The sequence below is a fragment of the Pleurodeles waltl genome, chromosome 2_1 (genome assembly GCF_031143425.1).
Source record: "Pleurodeles waltl isolate 20211129_DDA chromosome 2_1, aPleWal1.hap1.20221129, whole genome shotgun sequence".
In the NCBI taxonomy this organism is placed as follows: Eukaryota; Metazoa; Chordata; class Amphibia; order Caudata; family Salamandridae; genus Pleurodeles; species Pleurodeles waltl.
In genome coordinates this window covers 603,203,602-603,223,369 of record NC_090438.1, presented here as the reverse complement: position 1 = coordinate 603,223,369, position 19,768 = coordinate 603,203,602, and the positions used below count along the sequence as shown (strand labels likewise).

Genomic DNA, 19,768 nt, shown 5'->3' with positions numbered 1-19,768 from the left:
TTGCAACATTTGTACACCAGTTTACAGCTATAGTTGGGCTAAAACAAACAGAAGTGGCTAGACATACTGAATTACTTACCCTTCTCCATGGTTTCCGAGATTTGCTTAGTTAAGTCACTGTTCGCAATTGGTAGCTGAAGCAGCCTGAAGTGATGAATCCACCTACCCTGCAGCCTACCAAGGCCTCAAAGATGATTTGAAGAAGGCATTGTCTTTAGTAGTTAACTGATTACAAATACTATGGTCCTTATAAATCTAATGCTACAGATAGAAGCAGAGAAAAAGCAGACAAGACAAGGAGGCCATTCTTTCCTAGGAATGTGTTCAACAAATCTCTAGGGAGAATGTGGAAGTGTCTCTGGAAGTGTCTCTGGTCTAAGGATGAGCTGATGGCATTGGGAAGTGTCCGAAAGTCATTAACATCCTAGGAAAAAGAAAGATGTTGAAAGGGATTATATTCATATTATGACCTGGTGAGTCAGTTTCTTAAAGTCTGTCTGCAGAAATTCCTGAAATCGACTGTAAAAGACTTTTGAATTAGTTATGACTTTGAAGAATTGACATTATGAATGTATTCTGCTTGATCTGATTGATTCCCCAAAGTTCACTGTGGTCCTCAGAACTTCATGGTTGTGTAAGCACAATCTACAGATCAACTGAAGAGGACAGACTTTTACTTTTTCAGAGTAGTGTGGTGAACCTCACTGCTTCCCATGTAAATGATTAAGACAAGATCTTCCATTAACCTGTTATATGCTACAACCAGAATCTAACCTTCCTCGGGTTCCAGTAACCTATCAAGAATTTAGTGATGCTTTTGTTTAGTGACTGTCTCATTGATTTTATGGTGGGACTAAGATTCCATTTGGATGAATCCATCCCCTCACAGTTAGGGAGGATAACATGCAGAGATCTTCTTAAAACAGGTCAAAGAAGTATATAGAGTTTTGGTCTATCAGAGTCAATTGCACTGTATTCCTCCAAAGGAAAAGCTGACAAGGACCTTCTGTGGCATCAGCACAGAGCTTTTATCCCTTACTTGGAATCACAAAAACTCGTTATGAAATGGGGGCATTACCTCCAGTTGCAGTGCACCTAGGAATACAAAGGACCAGAGGATTAATAATGTTACAGTTGTTGTGGCCAGGAATTAGAAATTGTATCAAAAAATATATACATCAGTGTGCAGCTGTGTTCAGGCAAAGGTACATCAAAAGAAGCCTGTGGGTATGTTACAGCCTTTACCCAACCACTAGCAACCGTGGTATGAGTTCTTTTTTTATTTCATTACAGACTTGCAATCTTCAGAAGGAATGTTGTATTAGTAGTCCTTGATTACCTCACAAAGATAGCACACTTGGGGCCAGATGTAGCAAAGGTTTTTCCCCATTCTGTGTCTATGGGAAAAGTGTTCGTACATATGGCCCCTTATTCCTTTAATAAAGATTCTCATTGCTCCCACATTAGCAACCATCTCCTTAAAGAAATTGGAAGGCTACATGGACTACCACATACAATCATTACACATAATGGGTCCCTGTTTAAAGTTGGACTATGGAAGTATTACTCAAAAAATTAGGGGGCTATACATTTCTTTCCACCACCTATCATGTCCAAATGGACTGAAAGACAAAGCACTTGAACCGAACCCTAGAACAATATTTGCAGTGCTTTCTGGTGCACCATTCAGGGCAGTGGGTAAAGTGGAACACTTTTGTTGAGTTTTCACGTAGTAAATCTTTGCACACTTCATTACAGTATTTATGTGGCTCATCCGGCTTTCACCTCCTGGGCAAATGGTTAGACCTTGTCTTTCTGGTTGATTAGCTGTTTCAAAGTCAACGTCATACTGGTTGTGACTGGGCATCTGTCTTTTTCTTGTCCCCAGTTCCTTCTGTACAGGCTTAAATTAAGGATCTCCAGTGAAGAGAAAACAGATATCTTTAAGTCCTACATCCCTAACAATCGGCAACAATAAACATTCCAGAATGTTCCTTTGTTTGATGATGTCTGCATGAGTATTAAAATATACTGTGACATACTTCACCAGATGACCCCTTTAACGGTGAGGCTTACTGAATGACAGCATTGTTGAATAATTTTCATGATGATAAGCTGATCAATCAGAAAAGGTGCTATCCTCCGTTCAATCACAAATATAGATGATTCAACCTCTCGCCTTCTTACTATACTTTCCTGAATGTACTGTACAACAGAAAACATATGTTCTGCCATAATAATGTTTGTTGGGAAATTACAACCTAGGAAGTGACATTTGATGCTGCCCTGAAAGTGTCTGCCTTGAAGCCACATACATTAGGAAGGGTTTTTTGCATGAAACCATTAATCCAGAAAGGCAGATGTGACTCATCTTCATCTGAACCTGATGTTGAACAAGCATGTGCGAGAAACAAAGTGAAGTAAGTTTCTATTACCCACCCTGAATGTGGATGTATTAACCCTTGCAGGTGGGTATATCACTCTGGGGTATCTTTTACACTCAGATCTTGGACCTCCTGTTGCTGTGGGCATTTGACAAATTACCTCTCCTGGTATCACCCACCTCAGGGAGTTTATAATTTGCCCAGCATGTACATAATTGTGCTTCACGTTTTAAACACACAAAATACTGCAAAATTGAAAGGCTAAAATGCCTAACTGAGTTTCACAAGCCTTTGTCCTCTACATTTTAAAGCATTCACGGCTTTAAAGAGTACAACCAGTACGACTTTGACTTTAAAACAACTAATCAAACAGAAAGACAAGGTCTAACCATTTTTTTGGGAGGTAAATGAACCATTCTTACAGTAGTCTGCATTTTGTTTATTCTTTTTAGATGTCAATGAAGTAAAGAACACACAAAAGTTGTTGAAACTAGTGGTATTACATGAACCTCTTAAAGGTTGTTTAATAATGATCTTATTCAGAATTATGTTAACTGTAGTAATGTAGCTGGCCACTATGTCTCATATCACCTGGCTGAAGATGACAAAACACAATTTTGAATGTAATCAATCTATCAAGACTGCCTTCTTCATCTTTTACATTTCCTTTGCGACATATTTAGACGTTTTGTCCTGCACATGAATAACAAGGCATTTACAGTGCACTATAATACACAAACACTGCAGGTATGCATTGCATGTCTAATTCTCTTCCATATCAACCTAGCCTTATATTGCATGTCCGCAGCACTTTTCAAAAACCAAAGTCCATATTTAGTATTGAACAGATATTGTTTGCAGGCTGAAATCTCATTTTGTTACCCGTCTGTTGCATGGTTTATTTACGTTCCCCAACAGAATGTCTTGATCCATAACTCATTACCAAAGGAAACACAAGCCAAGTGCCTGTTTCCAAGGTGGCTGTGTCATGACTATAGACGTATGTGTAAAGACGTGTAGCAATATCCTATTGTACAGACTTGACTTTTTACCTTAATACCATGTTGTAAAAGGAAGGTCTGTTCCAAGCATCCCTGATAGGAGGTGTTAATGAGAGTTTAGGAGCTAAGTGAGAACTTTACCAAGAGAAATGGTAAAAGGCAGTCAGACTACCCTGCACGATAACATTTTTCTCAGTATACTCTTTCTTCATCACAATGTGAACAAAATAAAAGTAGTTCTTCAGAAAGGATCTTTCTTGTTTACCTCATAGAAATCCTTGGTTTTCCATTTTCCTGCCTAAATTTCATAGGACTGCAATACCCCTCCCCTGCATGACCTATAAAGAGGGAGACGTTTTTGTTCACAGTAATATGGTACTTTGTAGACATGAAGACAGTCTTAGGTAAAGGCTTGGGATTTTGGAATCTTCAGAGGATTTTAACTTTATTTCTGTGCACCAGTAAACACTATCTCCCCATTCAGGCTCGTAGCTTCAGGAGAGGTGTTTGGGGTGCTACACTCCCTTAATAAAAGTATTTTCTGATAAAATTTATATACAAGTGTTTTCAGTCGGGTATGATGAGATGCCTGTCAGATTTCACCAGGAATTTTTACATACACACAAACAAAAACACACACACACACAATCGTCTCATTTTGTGCACCCTCTTTGTCGTATAATGTATTTAAACATTATATGCAAGCCTGATTGTCGAAAAATCTGATGCTCACAATCCCACAATCATACAGACCAAGAACACAGGTGTAACAAATGCCCCTGCAAGCCCTCGTGATGCGGGTGGGCCCCCGAACTCCAGGGGGCCCTCACCACAGTACACTCTGCAAAGGTGACCCCTAACTGGGTCCAGGGGTGTGGGGGCCCCCTACAGGTACTTTGCCAGGGGAGGGCTCAAGTTTTGTTACACCACTGCCAAGCTACGCCCCTGTCCCCATTTCTGACCTGAAGTTATAATTTGAAGAAGTCTTTTTGAATGTCTTGTGGAGAACCTGCATTTCAGATATATTCAACCATATTTCTCTCTCCACGCTTATAAGGTATATAAGGTATTTACTAGAACCTATCAATGCAAGAGCACAAAAAGAAAAAATGGATTCAAAGCTAGACAAGCTAATGGTACCACACCCTGCGGCAAGGGTACCATTAAATTTAGGCCCAATTGAAAAGAGGCCCGACTGATGCAAGTAAATAAACAGTATACTATACTAAAGGATCTCACTATTGAAGACATATAGGAACAGAGGCCTGATTTAGAGTTTGGTGGAGGGGTACTCCGTCACAAACATGACGTATATCCTGTCCGCCTTATTACAAGTGCATCATATCCTAATGTAATAAGGCAGGTGGGATATTTGTCATGTTTTTGACAGTATCCCTTGGCCAAACTCTGAATCAGGCCCTTAATAAAATATTTAGAGGATCATGGCTGAGCATGTGGAACATCACAAATTGGTATCTTGCCTGCTCCACCAAACCTTTGGTGCCTTTCCTATTGAGTGTGGGGGGGAGGGAGGGCGAGGAATGCACAGTTTCCATCAGTGACGCTTCAGTTGCATCTGCCAGTAAAAACCCTTGACCTGGCAGCACATCCTTCATGGGGCTGTCAAGTTACTCTGATCGTCACCTCACCCTATTTAGGATGGGATGACTATCAGGAGGTTTCCTTGCCCGGCATTGCTGTGCTTTGCTACAATGCCCCAATTTCTCTCCGTGTCTGCCATGTTTTGCTCTTTCCTTTTAAGGCTTAAGAGTTTAGTAGAGTGGATCCACCACTGTAAATCAACAGAGCTCACACCCTTCCAAACTCATGGTCTGCCCGACTGGTTTACAGGTTGTGCAAAGTGCCAGGTGTCTTGCAGTGCAGCTTCAGCCAGCTGTACCATCAGGAAACAGTTGAATGATGGCCTACCCACTACATTGCCATTGCCAGCGAATGTTGAAAGAGGTCCTTCTGATATTTCCTGTTTTGGAGCTCTAGGAAATCACGCCAGTTTGATTTATCACTTTTCATGTACTGCGTGGACACACGGCTATCAAAACAGTTTGAAATATTTTGCTAAAGCTGAATAGTAAGTAGTTTGGTGACTCCTGGATAGTAACTGACGTCCAAATTGCAAACCAGAATGGTTGATGGAATACTGCTGTTCTGATCCAGTAAAAATACAACTCTACATGACCATGCTAAACTCTGAATGAAAACAATGTTCATGTTGTGTAGTTTTGCAGATTACAGGTGCAAATGCCCTTAGAGTATTTTATGCAACAGTAATAATGGACACCACAAAGGTACAGTGGCCTAGGTTTGTTGAGTTGCTAATTGTTCGTTTATTTATTACTTTTGGAAACGTTTTCTATGCCATTAACGTGCATTTTGATTTCTTTAGGTTGCTTTAGTAAAGATCAGGTGTACTTGAATGGCATACTTCAAATTCTGAGGCACAGAGAGACCATCGACTTTAATTTGTTGACAGCTCTGGGAAAGGTGAGTTAAACTGATATATTAACCCAGAAATTGGAATGTGTGGCCGAAATGCTTCACCTTTATGTAAACTGAGGTTTGTTGCTTCAGTTCCATTAGAAAAATGTTAATTCCACAAACAAACATCCCTCACTAACATGGTGGACCCATTTCCTGAAGATAGCTTACAAGTAAATTGTGTGGATGCTTACAATCAATGTATTTTGCTGCTTGATTGCAAGAGCGCATCAGGCTTAGATTTCAAACGGTGAGGCCTCTGACTTGTACAGTAAGAAACGCTGCCCCAACGTCCAGAGGTTTGGGAAACTAGTGGTGACTTTCTAATGTCACCTTTCTATTAAGATTTACCTTAGATCGGATCCCAGCAATGAGTCAGGTGTAACAATGAATTTGATACCTTGGAGTAACATTTTTGGTGGTCCCAAATAAACGTAAGCACGTGGCTAGTGAAATGGGACCACTGGCCTTTCTACAGTAAAATTGTTTTCACTGCCATGGTATGTTAAACTCAAAAGGAACATGCCTTTCTTTTTAATAGCAAGCACCTTACCTGATGGGCTACCGAGGCCTTCCCAAGGGTGACTTATTAATATTAAAAAGGAACCTGGCAAATGGGTTTTATTTTGTCATTTCACCTTGGCAGCTTTGAAGCTGCCAAACTAAGCTGCAAGAAAAAGAAGAAAAAAAAGAAAAAAAAAGAAAACTCTATCAGGATAAATCAAAAGTATTTTAGTTCTCACCAAAAACACAATAATTGTTCTTGGTCTAAATGTTACATTCTTCCATGTATTGTTTCCACCTATTTTATTCATGAAAAATGGATATCATGCTCTTCATCATCTATATACACTGCACCAATTTCAAACACAAAAATATATCATTTATCGTAAATCTGATCATCAAACATACATAGATTAAATGTCACTATTGCAACACAGTCCTTCTACAGAAGGGGAGGTCTATTATTAAATCTTTTGTAATGGACCGCCGTAAGATAGTCAGCTGAAGATAAAGCGCTGCTGTATGAATATGTGTGTCCAGCATAAATGAAGATTACAAGCGGTGGTCCTCAACCCAGTCATTTCGTAGAGGGCTTTGTGGCGGACATCTTAAAGTGCAAGAAGGTCGATGTGTTTTGACCTATTTGTTCGGGCCTCTGCAGTACACCAAGGCAGGTGTAACCACTTTAAAGATAAAATATTTACTCTGCCACAATTATATGATTTCTGATATCAGGATCATATCTTAGAAAAACAAAAATAGTGTTGACTATATCGGTGCATAATTCCAGTGCACAATCACCACAATCCAGAACCTATAAAAACACACCTCTTGGTGTACATGGCTATCCTTAAAACACTTCTTGGTGACCAAGGTTCATTGTATTTATTCAAACAACAGCATTGGTAGTGTGCAGGGGCCCATTCAGAGTGGTGGGAACAAGCATACCCACGATGCACGTGTTGTCTCCTGGGTAGTATAATGCACTAGTGATTAAGTATCCTGTAGCACTAGGTGGTACAAAAGAGCTAAAATCTCGTTCTTAATCTGGTATGTCACGAGATCAATGAATAATTTATCAAGTGATATAAAATGAACTTTCTGTACTCTTTCCAACTCTAATTAATGATCCCACAGTGTCATGTTGGCCTGTTTAAGGGACTAGGAAGTTCACCCACCTACCTCCCTCCACGTGTAACATTCAGTTACCAATTAGAGAAAAAAGCACCTGCGACACCAAGTTGTAAAGCAGAAAGGAAGAAAGCTCTAGCGGGAAGGGATATACCTGTGGTACTTAGTCAACCATCATCATCGGTCAAAGCATATTATTTTAATGTCACCCCATTATAATTTTTTATGTCAGAGATACCTGTTCCTGAGTCCCATATATGTTGAATGCATACACAGATCGTCATCACAATGACTGTACATTTCTTTCATTTGCCATTCACGTCTTTACAAATCATACATTTTACATTTTTCAGTCACAAAACACTGTGGGCCTCCGCCGTCCGCCAAGGTTCCGCCGCCAAATGACCGCACCGCGGTCACAAGACCGCGGCGGCCATTCTAACATTTCCTCTGGGCCGGCGGGCGCTCTCCAAAAGAGCGCCCGCCGGCCCAGAGGAAATGCCCCTGCAACGAGGACGCCGGCTCAGAATTGAGCCGGCGTAGTTGCAGGGGTGCGACGGGTGCATTTTGCACCTGTCGCGTATTTCAGTGTCTGCATGGCAGACACTGAAATACTTTGCGGGGCCCTCTTACGGGGGCCCCGCGGCACCCCTACCGCCATCCTGTTCCTGGCGGGAGACCCGCCAGGAACAGGATGGCGGTAGGGGGTGTCAGAATCCCCATGGCTGCGGAGCGCGCTCCGCAGCCATGGAGGATTCCCCCGAGCAGCGGAAAGTCGGCGGGAGACCGCCGACTTTCCGCTTCTGACCGCGGCTGAACCGCCGCGGTCAGAATGCTCGTGGGAGCACCGCCAGCCTGTTGGCGGTGCTCCCGTGGGGTCAGAATTACCCCCTGTGTCCTTGTGAGTATCGAAGTTGGTATTAAATGATGACCAATCCTACATTATTGTGCATTGTCCACCCGTTGCTAGTCAACCTTTTCAAGGGGAAGCCACTGCATATGCGGGTGTCTGTTCTCTCAGATTCCTAGTGGCTATCTGAAACTCAGTGTTTGCACATTCCTCGTGGACTCATCCTTGTGACTGGTCGCTAGTTTTGGCCTCCTCAGGACACAACAAGGGAGTGTGTTATTACATCAGAGATGAAAGGAAGACAAATTGAGCAATATTACTCAACAGGGCACAACTAAAATACATATACATGTGGTGCCATGTGATCTAAAACTGGTGATGCTGTATAGTGTGTCCATGGAAGGCGACAATATGGTGAAATGTCATGTGTCACAGAGGTGAGTGTGACCACTAAACTGACAAGCAACTCAGTCTACCAGGGTACATCTTGGGATGAATGGCTCGTTGACCTTGGTATATTGCCATGACCCAACAGTATGCACATGTGTAATCCAAATCAGTGTCACAGGAATGCCAACAAACATCTCACTCACTGTTGCATTCAACCGCGTAGGACCCATTATGTGTTTATATCAAAGTACCACCAAAAGGACCCTTGTCTTTAAATCACACTCAGGAAAAGGTCTTACCAACATCCTCAAACAAATGGTTTCAATTCAAGGCATGTGCACAGAAAGTGTCACAAGGCTCCAGACCAGTGACGGCTCCTCCTGTATGGTGGAGGAGTGTCGCCCCCGCAAGCAACAGCCGCTGCAATACTTTACCAATGAAACAATAATAAACTGTGTTTATTATCGTTTTGTTGTTAAAGGAGCAGGCCATGGGAAATGGCAAGGGGGAGTGCACTATGCACTCCCCTCAGTGCGCATGTGTGTTTGGCCGGCTGTCTCAGGCCGGCCTAACACACATGCGCACTGTGCTCTCTCCAACCCAGCATTGTGTTGCCGGGCTGGAGAGAGCAGGCACAGGCTCCCAGTCTGCCTAGGAGCGCCCTGGCTGGGTGCTCTGGCCAATCCTAACGCTGCTTTCATGCAGTGTTAGGATTGGCTGCATAGCAGGGTGGGAGCCTGTGCCTGCCTGCAGTGACCAGGAAAGAGGAGCAGCATGACGGAGCAGATAGATTTTTATTTTTTTTAAATTAAATGTTTTTGTGCCCTCGCTCACTTCCTCGCTCCTTTACTGCACAACGAGCCGTGACTGCTCCTGACTCTCCCTAACATGTGAATAGTGCAAAAAAGAAGCCATACATTTATTACCCAATGGCGGTCATCACTGGGTAGTTATAGTTAGGACCATTTTTCGACAGGAAAACAATTTTTTGTTTTGCTGCCGTTTGACAAATCTTCGCAAAACATTCCAAAAGAAAGTTAATCCACCTCAGGTCATTCCTGGAATATTTCGGGGTAATCTGTCAAGTGAAGGCCGAGGAAAGGGAGGGTCCCAAAACACATTTTCCCTGTCCCTAGGAAAACTGAAAAGCTATATCTCAAAATGGCTGAACGGAATTACATCAGATTTGGCAGAGAGCGTGATCTTGTTCCAGAAAGATTGGTTTTATTATTTGGTGTAAATCCGTTCAGTAGTTTATGAGAAATAAGGGTTCAGAATGTATGTATATATCATGCCATCAACAGAGCCGACTGATCTCAAGATAAGATCTGATTGGCTGCCACCACAATAACAAAGATGTGGTGGCAGACATTTTAAGACTCTGAGACTTGTCCTGTTAAATTTTTTTTTTAAATAAGATTGCCCTGCCCATCCCCAACCCCCGGCCTGATATGGCTAAAAATATATATTTTTTTGTATTTTGCAGTGGATCTGCAGATCCACAGAGCAGATAAGAAAAATGAAAAAAACGTGGGCTCACACTCTTATTAAGTATGAGCCCCACTGAATGGACAAGGGCCCAGGAGTAGCTGCAGATATATTTTGTTAGGTAGGGAAGTGCAGCACCCGAGCTATAATCAGGCCATGGGGACCCTATTCTCCCAGAGCTGCATTACCTTTTTAGGGAGAGAGGGCGTGTTGCTCCCATCCCAGATCCATTAACAGGCCCCAGGTACCCCATTCCTCAAGACCTCATTACATTTAACCGGCAAAAGGGCATGCGGTACCCCCCCCCCCCCTTCAGGCCATTACGAAGCCCCAGGGACACCATACCCCAGGGATGTAACACTTTAGATAAATGTATGGCTGCCCCAGATTTTACACAGGACACCAACAGCAATTGCTACCCATGGGGCACAGGGTGAGCCCCAGGTCTCCCCAACTTGCAACTATTGAGGTGTGACAGGAGCCAGCTGCACTGTTTGACTCCCTCCCGGTGGGAACGGCATTTGTCTGCTCACTGCCGGGTGGAAGCAAACCTGTGTTCCCTACCTGCAAAAGAGCAGAGAGGGAGTTGACGTTCTCCCTGCTGATGCTTTTGCAGGCAGGTAACTGCAGTGTCTCAGGGCTCAGGGCATGGGGTTCCAAGGACACTGCTGCCACTAGGCCCCATGGTCTTTGAAACCCCTTGCAGGGGAGGGGGGGCTGTTGGGTTCAGGGCCTTGCCAAAGGCTGTGCACAGCAGTGGTTAGGATACTCAGCTCCATGCTGCGCCTGGCCAAAGCCTGTGCGCTGCGGAGAAGGTGGGTTGGCACCCACAGGGACCTAGGCACCCATACCCAAGTCGTGCACAGTGATGGACATCTTACTTTATGTTAAAAAACAAAATCGTAGAAAGACACTGAAAAAAATAACGGTTAAAGTAAAGGGATATTTAGGGATTGTAATAATATCCTAATTGATAATAAAAAAACACCTTACAAATTCACTGAAAAAAACAAAGTTGAGAGTGACGTTATACTTTAGTGAGAATGTTAGATAAAACATACCATTTTAAATTAACAACACCACTGAAATTCACCTGTTATACTTATCTCTAATAACTGTAATTCATGCCCTGAAGTAACTAAAACTTGCATCCTTACCATGCACTGCTAACTACCTCACATATTATATTACTGTTAGAAATGGGGTCTCAAGTTGGCAGTCGCTTTGCACCCTGTCCAAGTAGGGACCCTCACTCTAGTCAGGATAAGGGAGGTACCCGCGCAGATAACCTCTGCTTACCCCCTTGGTAGCTTGGCACGAGCAGTCAGGCTTATCTCAGAAGCAATGTGTAAAGTATTTGCACATAACACACAGTAACACAGTGAAAACACCACAAAAGGACACCACACACGGTCTAGAAATTTAGCCAATATTTATCTTTACGAAACAAGACCAAATATGACAAAAATCCAACATAAAGTAATAGAAGTATGGATTCTGCAAGATTTTACTTAAAAATACAGTTCCTTGAAGTCGATAGCTTCACCTTTGGCTTTCAGGGCGTTGTGATCAACAAATCAACAGTTCAGGCCAGCCACGGCGTCGCGGGCCAGCTACAGTGTCGGGAAGACCTGCAAAGAAAACCTTTGGAATTGCAGGGATTTGTGATCCTCGCTGGGAAGTCCGGAGAGCGGCGTCACTGGTGTTGTGGTGTTGGTTCCAGAGTCGGTGTGAGAGTCGTCGGGTCCTTGAAGTCACATGCGTTGCAGATCGAACTCCAGGCTGATGACGTCAGGAGCGCTGGCGTGGATGGCGTCGGGACTGCGGTGCAAAGCGGGATGATCTGATGTGTGGTGCCCACAGGTTGCGTGCAGGCAGCCGCTCGGTGACGGCACCCAGCGGCATTGGTGTGAATAGGGCTGCGGTGTGAAGTGGGGCGGTGTGGTGTGCGGTATCACCAGGTCAAGGTGCAGGCAGTGGCAGTGTTGTTGCTGAAGCGCTGTTGTCGGTAGGCCCAAGCCAGCGATGAGGGACAGGACGGTGCTTTGTGACCCTCACAAGCGGTTTCCACAGGCGAAGGTGCAGGCAGGGATGCCTGGTGACGACACTGAAGTCGATGGTGCTGGTGTCGGTAGGCCGGGGCTGCGGTGTGGGATGGGATGGTGTTTCCTGTACCTCACAAGCGGTGTCCACAGGCCACAGTGCAGGCAGCAGCAGCGGTGTGAGCAGGAGCATCATCGTGGGGGATGCCCAGGCTGCGGTGTGAGCAAGGCGATGCCAGAGTGCGGGCCCACATGTCGCTATGCGAGCAGCAGCTTGGTGAAGTCTTCCGATGATGCCGTCGGTGAGACCAGGGTCACAGTGCGAAGCATGGCAGTGCGGCTCCAAGGGGCGTCAACAGGTCACGGTGCAGACCAGCAGCATCATTGGCGACGTCGCAGAGGTTTCACCTCTTGAACATCACAAAACACACAGTTCCCAGTGCTGTAGGTCGAGGAAACTGAAGTCTTTGGTGTCCCTGAGACTTCCAACAGAAGGCAAGCTCTACTCAAGCCCTTGGAGAACTTTCTCAAGCAGGACACACAGCAAAGTTCACCGTTTGTACTCTTTTCCGGCAGAAGCAGCAACTGCAGGCCAGTCCAGCAAAGCAACACAGCAAAGGGACAGTACTCCTCCTCCAGCTCTTCAGCTCTTCTCCTGGGCAGAGGTTCCTCTTGGTTCCAGAAAGAGTCTACAAGTCTGGGGTTTTGGGTTTAATACTTATACCCCTTTCTGCCTTTAAAGTTGGCAAACTTCAAAGCAAAGTCTCAAGTGTTTGCAAGATCCTTCCTTGTCCAGGCAGGCCCTAGACACACACCAGAGGGTTGGAGACTGCATTGTGTAAGGGCAGGCACACTCCTTTCAGGTGTAAGTGGCCACTCCTCCCTCCACTCTAGCTCAGATGGCTCATCAAGATATGCAGACTACACCCCAGCCACCTTTGTATCACTGTCTAGAGGAGAGGTGTAAACAGCCCAACTGTCAAACTGACCCAGACGGGGAATCCACAAACAGGCAGAGCCACAGAATGGTTTAAGCAAGAAAATGCCTACTCTTTAAAAGTGGCATTTTCAAACTTACAATCTAAAAAACAACTTAACTAAAAGATGTATTTTTAATATGTGAGTTCAGAGACCCCAAATTCCACATTTCTATTTGCCCTAAAAAGGAATCTGCACTTTAAAGTTATTTAAAGGCAGCCCCCATGTTAACCTATGAGGGAGATAGGCCTTGCAACAGTGAAACCCGCATTTTGCAGTATTTCACTGTTAGGACATGTAAAACAAACCAGTACATGTCCTACCTTTTAAATACACTGCACCCTGCCCATGGGGCTACCTAGGACCTACTAAAGGGGGGCCTTAGATGTACCAAAAGGGAAGGTTTGGGCCTGGCAAGTGGGTACACTTACGCTTGCCAGGTCGAATTGGCAGTTTCAAACTGCATACACAGACACTGCAGTGGCAGGTCTGAACCATGTTTACAGGGCTACTTATGTGAGTGGCATATTTAATGCTGCAGGCCCACCAGCAGCATGTGATTACCAGGCCCTGGGCACCTCTAGTGCACTTAACTAGGGACTTGCCAGTAAATCAAAAATGCCAATCATGGATAAACCAATCAACTGTCCAGTTTACATAGGGAGCACTTGCACTTTAGCACTGATCAGCAGTGGTAAAGTGCGCAGAGACAATAAACCAGCAAAAACAGAGTCCAGTAAACCAGCAAAACAGGAGGTCGGAAAGCAAAAAGACAGGGGAGACACGCCCAAGTGCTGCCAGGTCTAACAATTACTCATGACATGTTCTATGATATCATTAATAATATCACTGCAACATCTGAAATGACATAATTGATGATAACATTGTGCATGGCGAGGTACGAGGTATAGGTATTTTAGGGGATATGCTTGAATAGAGTAGCAAGTTAAATTAAAATCATAGAAAGAGCCTGTTGGGCTGTAGGAAAGGCCTTGAAAATGAAAACATGAATACTGCCTTTAGATGTAAGGCTGTAAATCACTTGAACGTGTTTCAAAGGGTTTTTTGACCTTCCCCAGCATCAGTCTGTGCATCTGAGTCTAGGCAACAATGTCTAGTAAATGTACAGATATCCAAGGTGCTGCTTTACCAATGTCAGCAAATAGAACATCTCGGAACAATGCTGTTGTTTCTTACTCAGGCAAGAATGTATGGAATACATACAGCAGCCCAAATAGCTCTGTCTCTTCCTCACTGATCCTCTGCATCTTTGGCCCTAGATGAGCTGCACTAGCTTCCATTCCCTAAAAGGATCCTTTTTAAATACCTTTAAGAAGTGCGCAGAGCCTTTCATAGTACCAGGCCTGACTGTCTTTAGGCCAGATTTTCGGTTACCCCTCTGTCTGCTGTCTGTGATCACTGGAGGCTAATCTATTTATACTACTGAAATTTAACTTGATTCGGGTAGACGGTCGAGCATTTTCTATATAGGCTACGCAGCTTTGGAATGACCTGTCTTTATCCCTCCACTCTGTCCTTGATTTGCTTCCCTTTCGAAATAAGCCTCAAACCTGGCTATATGAATCTGCTTTTTAGTGCTCAGCTTATGGAGATCAGAGGCATTATTTTTGGTGTCAGGACCCCTCCTTAGATAATCATGGAGCTCCATAAAAGGTGAATCAATTGATCAATCAATCAATCAATCAATCTGCCTTAGACCTTGTGGAACTTGGTTTTGGTCTACCTGGAGAGGCTTGTTTGCTAAGGGATGCAAGCAACTAAGTAGGGGTGTTAGCACGTCAGACCTGTTTAAGTAAACTTACAAGTGAGACGCGTATAGGCCAATGGACCTTTTGACTGCTCTTCGAGTTGTTCCCACCATATAACCCTGTACCAATACAAATCAACAGCAAATATCAATCAATTACATCAATAATCAATAAGAGTCAGTAATTTCCACACCCCATGACCTCTCAGCCATGAATAACCACACCTTTATATAAAAGTTAGAATGTTCATTTCCCTATTTTAACAATGCTAATGTTACGTAACTTAGTCTCAATATCAAATGATAAACATACAAAAACAATACTGACTGACCAAAGCGTCGAAAGAATCGCAATCTAATCAAAGCTTGAGCTACCACACATTCTAAGATTACAGTACAAATTAATAACACAAATAACTGCGCAAACGAAATAACATACATTTAGATTTAGCAAAGAAAAAACATCAACTGTTATTACATATAACGAACTTCATCAGTGAGAACCCTAACATCAGATTAGCGTAGCATGTTTGGGCTTCATGCAAAACATTTTAGTCACACAAATTTGGAAAAACGTCTAATTAGGGCTCTATCAAAATGGCGGTTGGTACCTAGAAACAAAAGCAAATAGACATAACCATCAGTAACGTCATATTATACCTGTCCGCAATATGGTTCAGCAAGCTGTGACAGTCTTCGTCAACAGGACATCAGTTCGGTCAGCAAGACATCAGGATTCAGCATGAAAGTTCAGAAAAGCAAAGTCACGTCATGCAGTTCAGAAAAAAATAGAGCTAAACTTGAGACACTTAAGAAGAAAATAGCTAATGGCCAGTTGTCTCTCAGTACAGTCCGGCTAAGTTAGGTTTCCTAAAACTACTTCCCACGTCCTCATTGGTCAGAGAATCGCATGTTTACATTTAGTCCAATGAGAATAAAACCCCAAATCTACACATTTTTTAGTACATAGTTCACTTGTCGATGATTGGCTCTTCTTCTCCCAATCTCGTCATTCGGCTTGTCAGGTATCAATATTGTTGCAGCCTATACTCCGGTCAGTGCATCCATTGTCTTCACCTGGGAAGGTCAGTCTTACACATACTAAGATATACATTGTTTATCTAGCTAATACAGCATCTTCTATCAAGCAGTCTCATGAGAACAAACTTCAGCTACGAGCACATGGTCAGTACAGTGGAAAATCCCAATTTAGTTCTCTAAGCAACCAATTTATAAAACGCCTAAGAAATGCAGTTTGACATGAGGCCGTGCAACTAGGTCAAGTCCTCGCTAAGTTAAACCTACGATTAATAAAGCTAATACACAATGCATAACTCTTGATATGACATATTACTACATTAATCAAACATAAGCTCAACAATAAGCCATTAAGTACACTTCGTGAACATTGTCGGCCACTGACGTGGGCACAACATCAAGGCCCATATCTATACTTTTTTAGCACCGCATTTGTGTCATTTATTGATGCAAAAGCAGCGCAAGCTTGCAAAATACAATTGTATTTTGTAAGTTTGCACCGTTTTTGCATCAAAAAGCGGTGCAAATGCAGCGCTAAACAAGTATAAATATGGGCCCAAATGCGTGCATTAATTTACTCTATGTTAGTACATTTTCCACGCAAATTCAACACTCAGAATACATGAATATTCACTAATGAAACTCAGCGTTAACAGGGGTGTGGAATTTAATAAAATATATTTTTGTTCATGGGACAGGTTGCTTCATAAATCGAGTCATCCTTGATAAAAATCTACTTGTCCCGGTTAGTGATAAGGACTACAGCCACACGTTATAGCAGCAATCTTATTACATAAGAGTTCTGATAGCCTCTGATTATGCCAGAGCTCACGCTGTTGAAGGGTTTGAATACTATCAATTCCCTTATGTTGCCACCATTCCCCAAATCTACATATTAGGGCTGTAGGTAGGGGTCATCAATAGTTCCAGAGTTGGAATGCCCTTTTGGGTCTATGCAAACCTACTAACTTGCATGTTTAAGGGGCTTTCACTACAGGGAGTGCAGAATTATTAGGCAAGTTGTATTTTTGAGGATTAATTTTATTATTGAACAACAACCATGTTCTCAATGAACCCAAAAAACTCATTAATATCAAAACTGAATATTTTTGGGAGTAGTTTTTAGTTTGTTTTTAGTTTTAGCTATGTTAGGGGGATATCTGTGTGTGCAGGTGACTATCACTGTGCATAATTATTAGGCAACTTAACAAAAAAAAATATATACCCATTTCAATTATTTATCATTACCAGTGAAACCAATATAACATCTCAACATTCACAAATATACATTTCTGACATTCAAAAACAAAACAAAAACAAATCAGTGACCAATATAGCCACCTTTCTTTGCAAGGACACTCAAAAGCCTGCCATCCATGGATTCTGTCAGTGTTTTGATCTGTTCACCATCAACATTGCGTGCAGCAGCAACCACAGCCTCCCAGACACTGTTCAGAGAGGTGTACTGTTTTCCCTCCTTGTAAATCTCTCATTTGATGATGGACCACAGGTTCTCAATGGGGTTCAGATCAGGTGAACAAGGAGGCCATGTCATTAGATTTCCTTCTTTTATACCCTTTCTTGCCAGCCACGCTGTGGAGTACTTGGACGCGTGTGATGGAGCATTGTCCTGCATGAAAATCATGTTTTTCTTGAAGGATGCAGACTTCTTCCTGTACCACTGCTTGAAGAAGGTGTCTTCCAGGAACTGGCAGTAGGACTGGGAGTTGAGCTTGACTCCATCCTCAACCCGAAAAGGCCCCACAAGCTCATCTTGGATGATACCAGCCCAAACCAGTACTCCACCTCCACCTTGCTGGCATCTGAGTCGGACTGGAGCTCTCTGCCCTTTACCAATCCAGCCACGGGCCCATCCATCTGGCCCATCAAGACTCACTCTCATTTCATCAGTCCATAAAACCTTAGAAAAATCAGTCTTGAGATATTTCTTGGCCCAGTCTTGACGTTTCAGCTTGTGTGTCTTGTTCAGTGGTGGTCGTCTTTCAGCCTTTCTTACCTTGGCCATGTCTCTGAGTATTGCACACCTTGTGCTTTTGGGCACTCCAGTGATGTTGCAGCTCTGAAATATGGCCAAACTGGTGGCAAGTGGCATCGTGGCAGCTGCACGCTTGACTTTTCTCAGTTCATGGGCAGTTATTTTGCGCCTTGGTTTTTCCACACGCTTCTTGCGACCCTGTTGACTATTTTGAATGAAACGCTTGATTGTTCGATGATCACGCTTCAGAAGCTTTGCAATTTTAAGAGTGCTGCATCCCTCTGCAAGATATCTCACTATTTTTGACTTTTCTGAGCCTGTCAAGTCCTTCTTTTGACCCATTTTGCCAAAGGAAAGGAAGTTGCCTAATAATTATGCACACCTGATATAGGGTGTTGATGTCATTAGACCACACCCCTTCTCATTACAGAGATGCACATCACCTAATATGCTTAATTGGTAGTAGGCTTTCGAGCCTATACAGCTTGGAGTAAGACAACATGCATAAAGAGGATGATGTGGTCAAAATACTCATTTGCCTAATAATTCTGCACTCCCTGTATCTCTTCTCTTATATTTTCCCATACTGAGGAACGTTGGAAATTTACTCCTCACAAGGGCAGAAGTAATACTTCTTCCAGGATTGGGAAAAAAAGTTTGGAAGGAAAGTGAACCTTTAAACACTCAACATATTTTTACATGAGCAAATCTACACAGATATACTAGTGCTAAAATGCAGTTCATAAATATTTTCTTGAAGTAAGATTTCCTGGCTTACTTCTGTATTTTCTCTGAATTCAAGAAAGACTTAAATGCGCACTAATGCCAGAACATATACCATGGATGCACTTTTGTGACTTTCTTTGAGAATTGGGCCTCTCATTAGGTCTGATGTTAACCAAGGCCTTTTGTTTTTATTCAAATGCTATCTCTCTCTGTCTATCATTTGGCTTCACTATAAACATTCTGCTCTTTCACAAGCAGCATAATGACACACAAAGTAGTTTTGTTCAGTGCTAGGGACTGCTGTGGCAATGTGTGCTTTTTGGGACCAAAAAGATTTTTATTTTTTGCCAGTGTTTGTTATAATGGGGATGGCCCAGCAGCCCCCACGACTATGAAGTTTAAAAAAAAAAAACATATAAAAACAAGACACACGAGTCACACAAAAGGCCGACTACCAGTGTTCGAAGTATTGGTTTTACCAATGCTTGGTTATTTTCATGTTTCCCATTTTCTTGTTGGAATTGGTTGCACTGATTTTCCATTATGAACACTAGCATGTATCAACACATTGTAATACATGAGGCTTTAAAGGAGTGGCATGTAAAAATTCACTGTACATTAGCAAAATGTTTTTTCCAAGGTGCATTTTTTCTGAACATTTTATTTTGAAAGCAAACAATCATCGATCTTGCTTTTAAGGTTGTTCAAATATTTTTATCTAATTAGTGAGCATTCTCGGAGCATTATACGTAGCCTCTTATTGTTAAACTTTGCAAACGTGTGTACACATTTTTATATTGGAACCACTGTCAGTAGTGCAGCCCAGGCCTTACAACATTTACTTACAGCACTCACCCTAATAATAGAATGTTTACATTAATGAACCATAAATACAAGTTTAAAAAGCATTAAATGCAGACGCAAATATTACCTTAACTGCAAACAGTGCCCTTCCCTGAGCCATAATGTGGTACTG

At 42.8% G+C, this 19,768-nt stretch overlaps 1 protein-coding gene across 1 annotated transcript in view; it reads left to right on the top strand.

Annotated features, from left to right (window-relative positions):
* Positions 1 to 19,768, top strand: part of MATCAP2 (microtubule associated tyrosine carboxypeptidase 2) — a 196,933-nt gene that overhangs the window by 140,718 nt on the left and 36,447 nt on the right. The window contains exon 6 of the mRNA XM_069215542.1: positions 5,790 to 5,887. Coding sequence (XP_069071643.1) covers positions 5,790 to 5,887 — 98 coding nt within the window. The remainder of the gene's footprint in view (positions 1 to 5,789; positions 5,888 to 19,768) is intronic.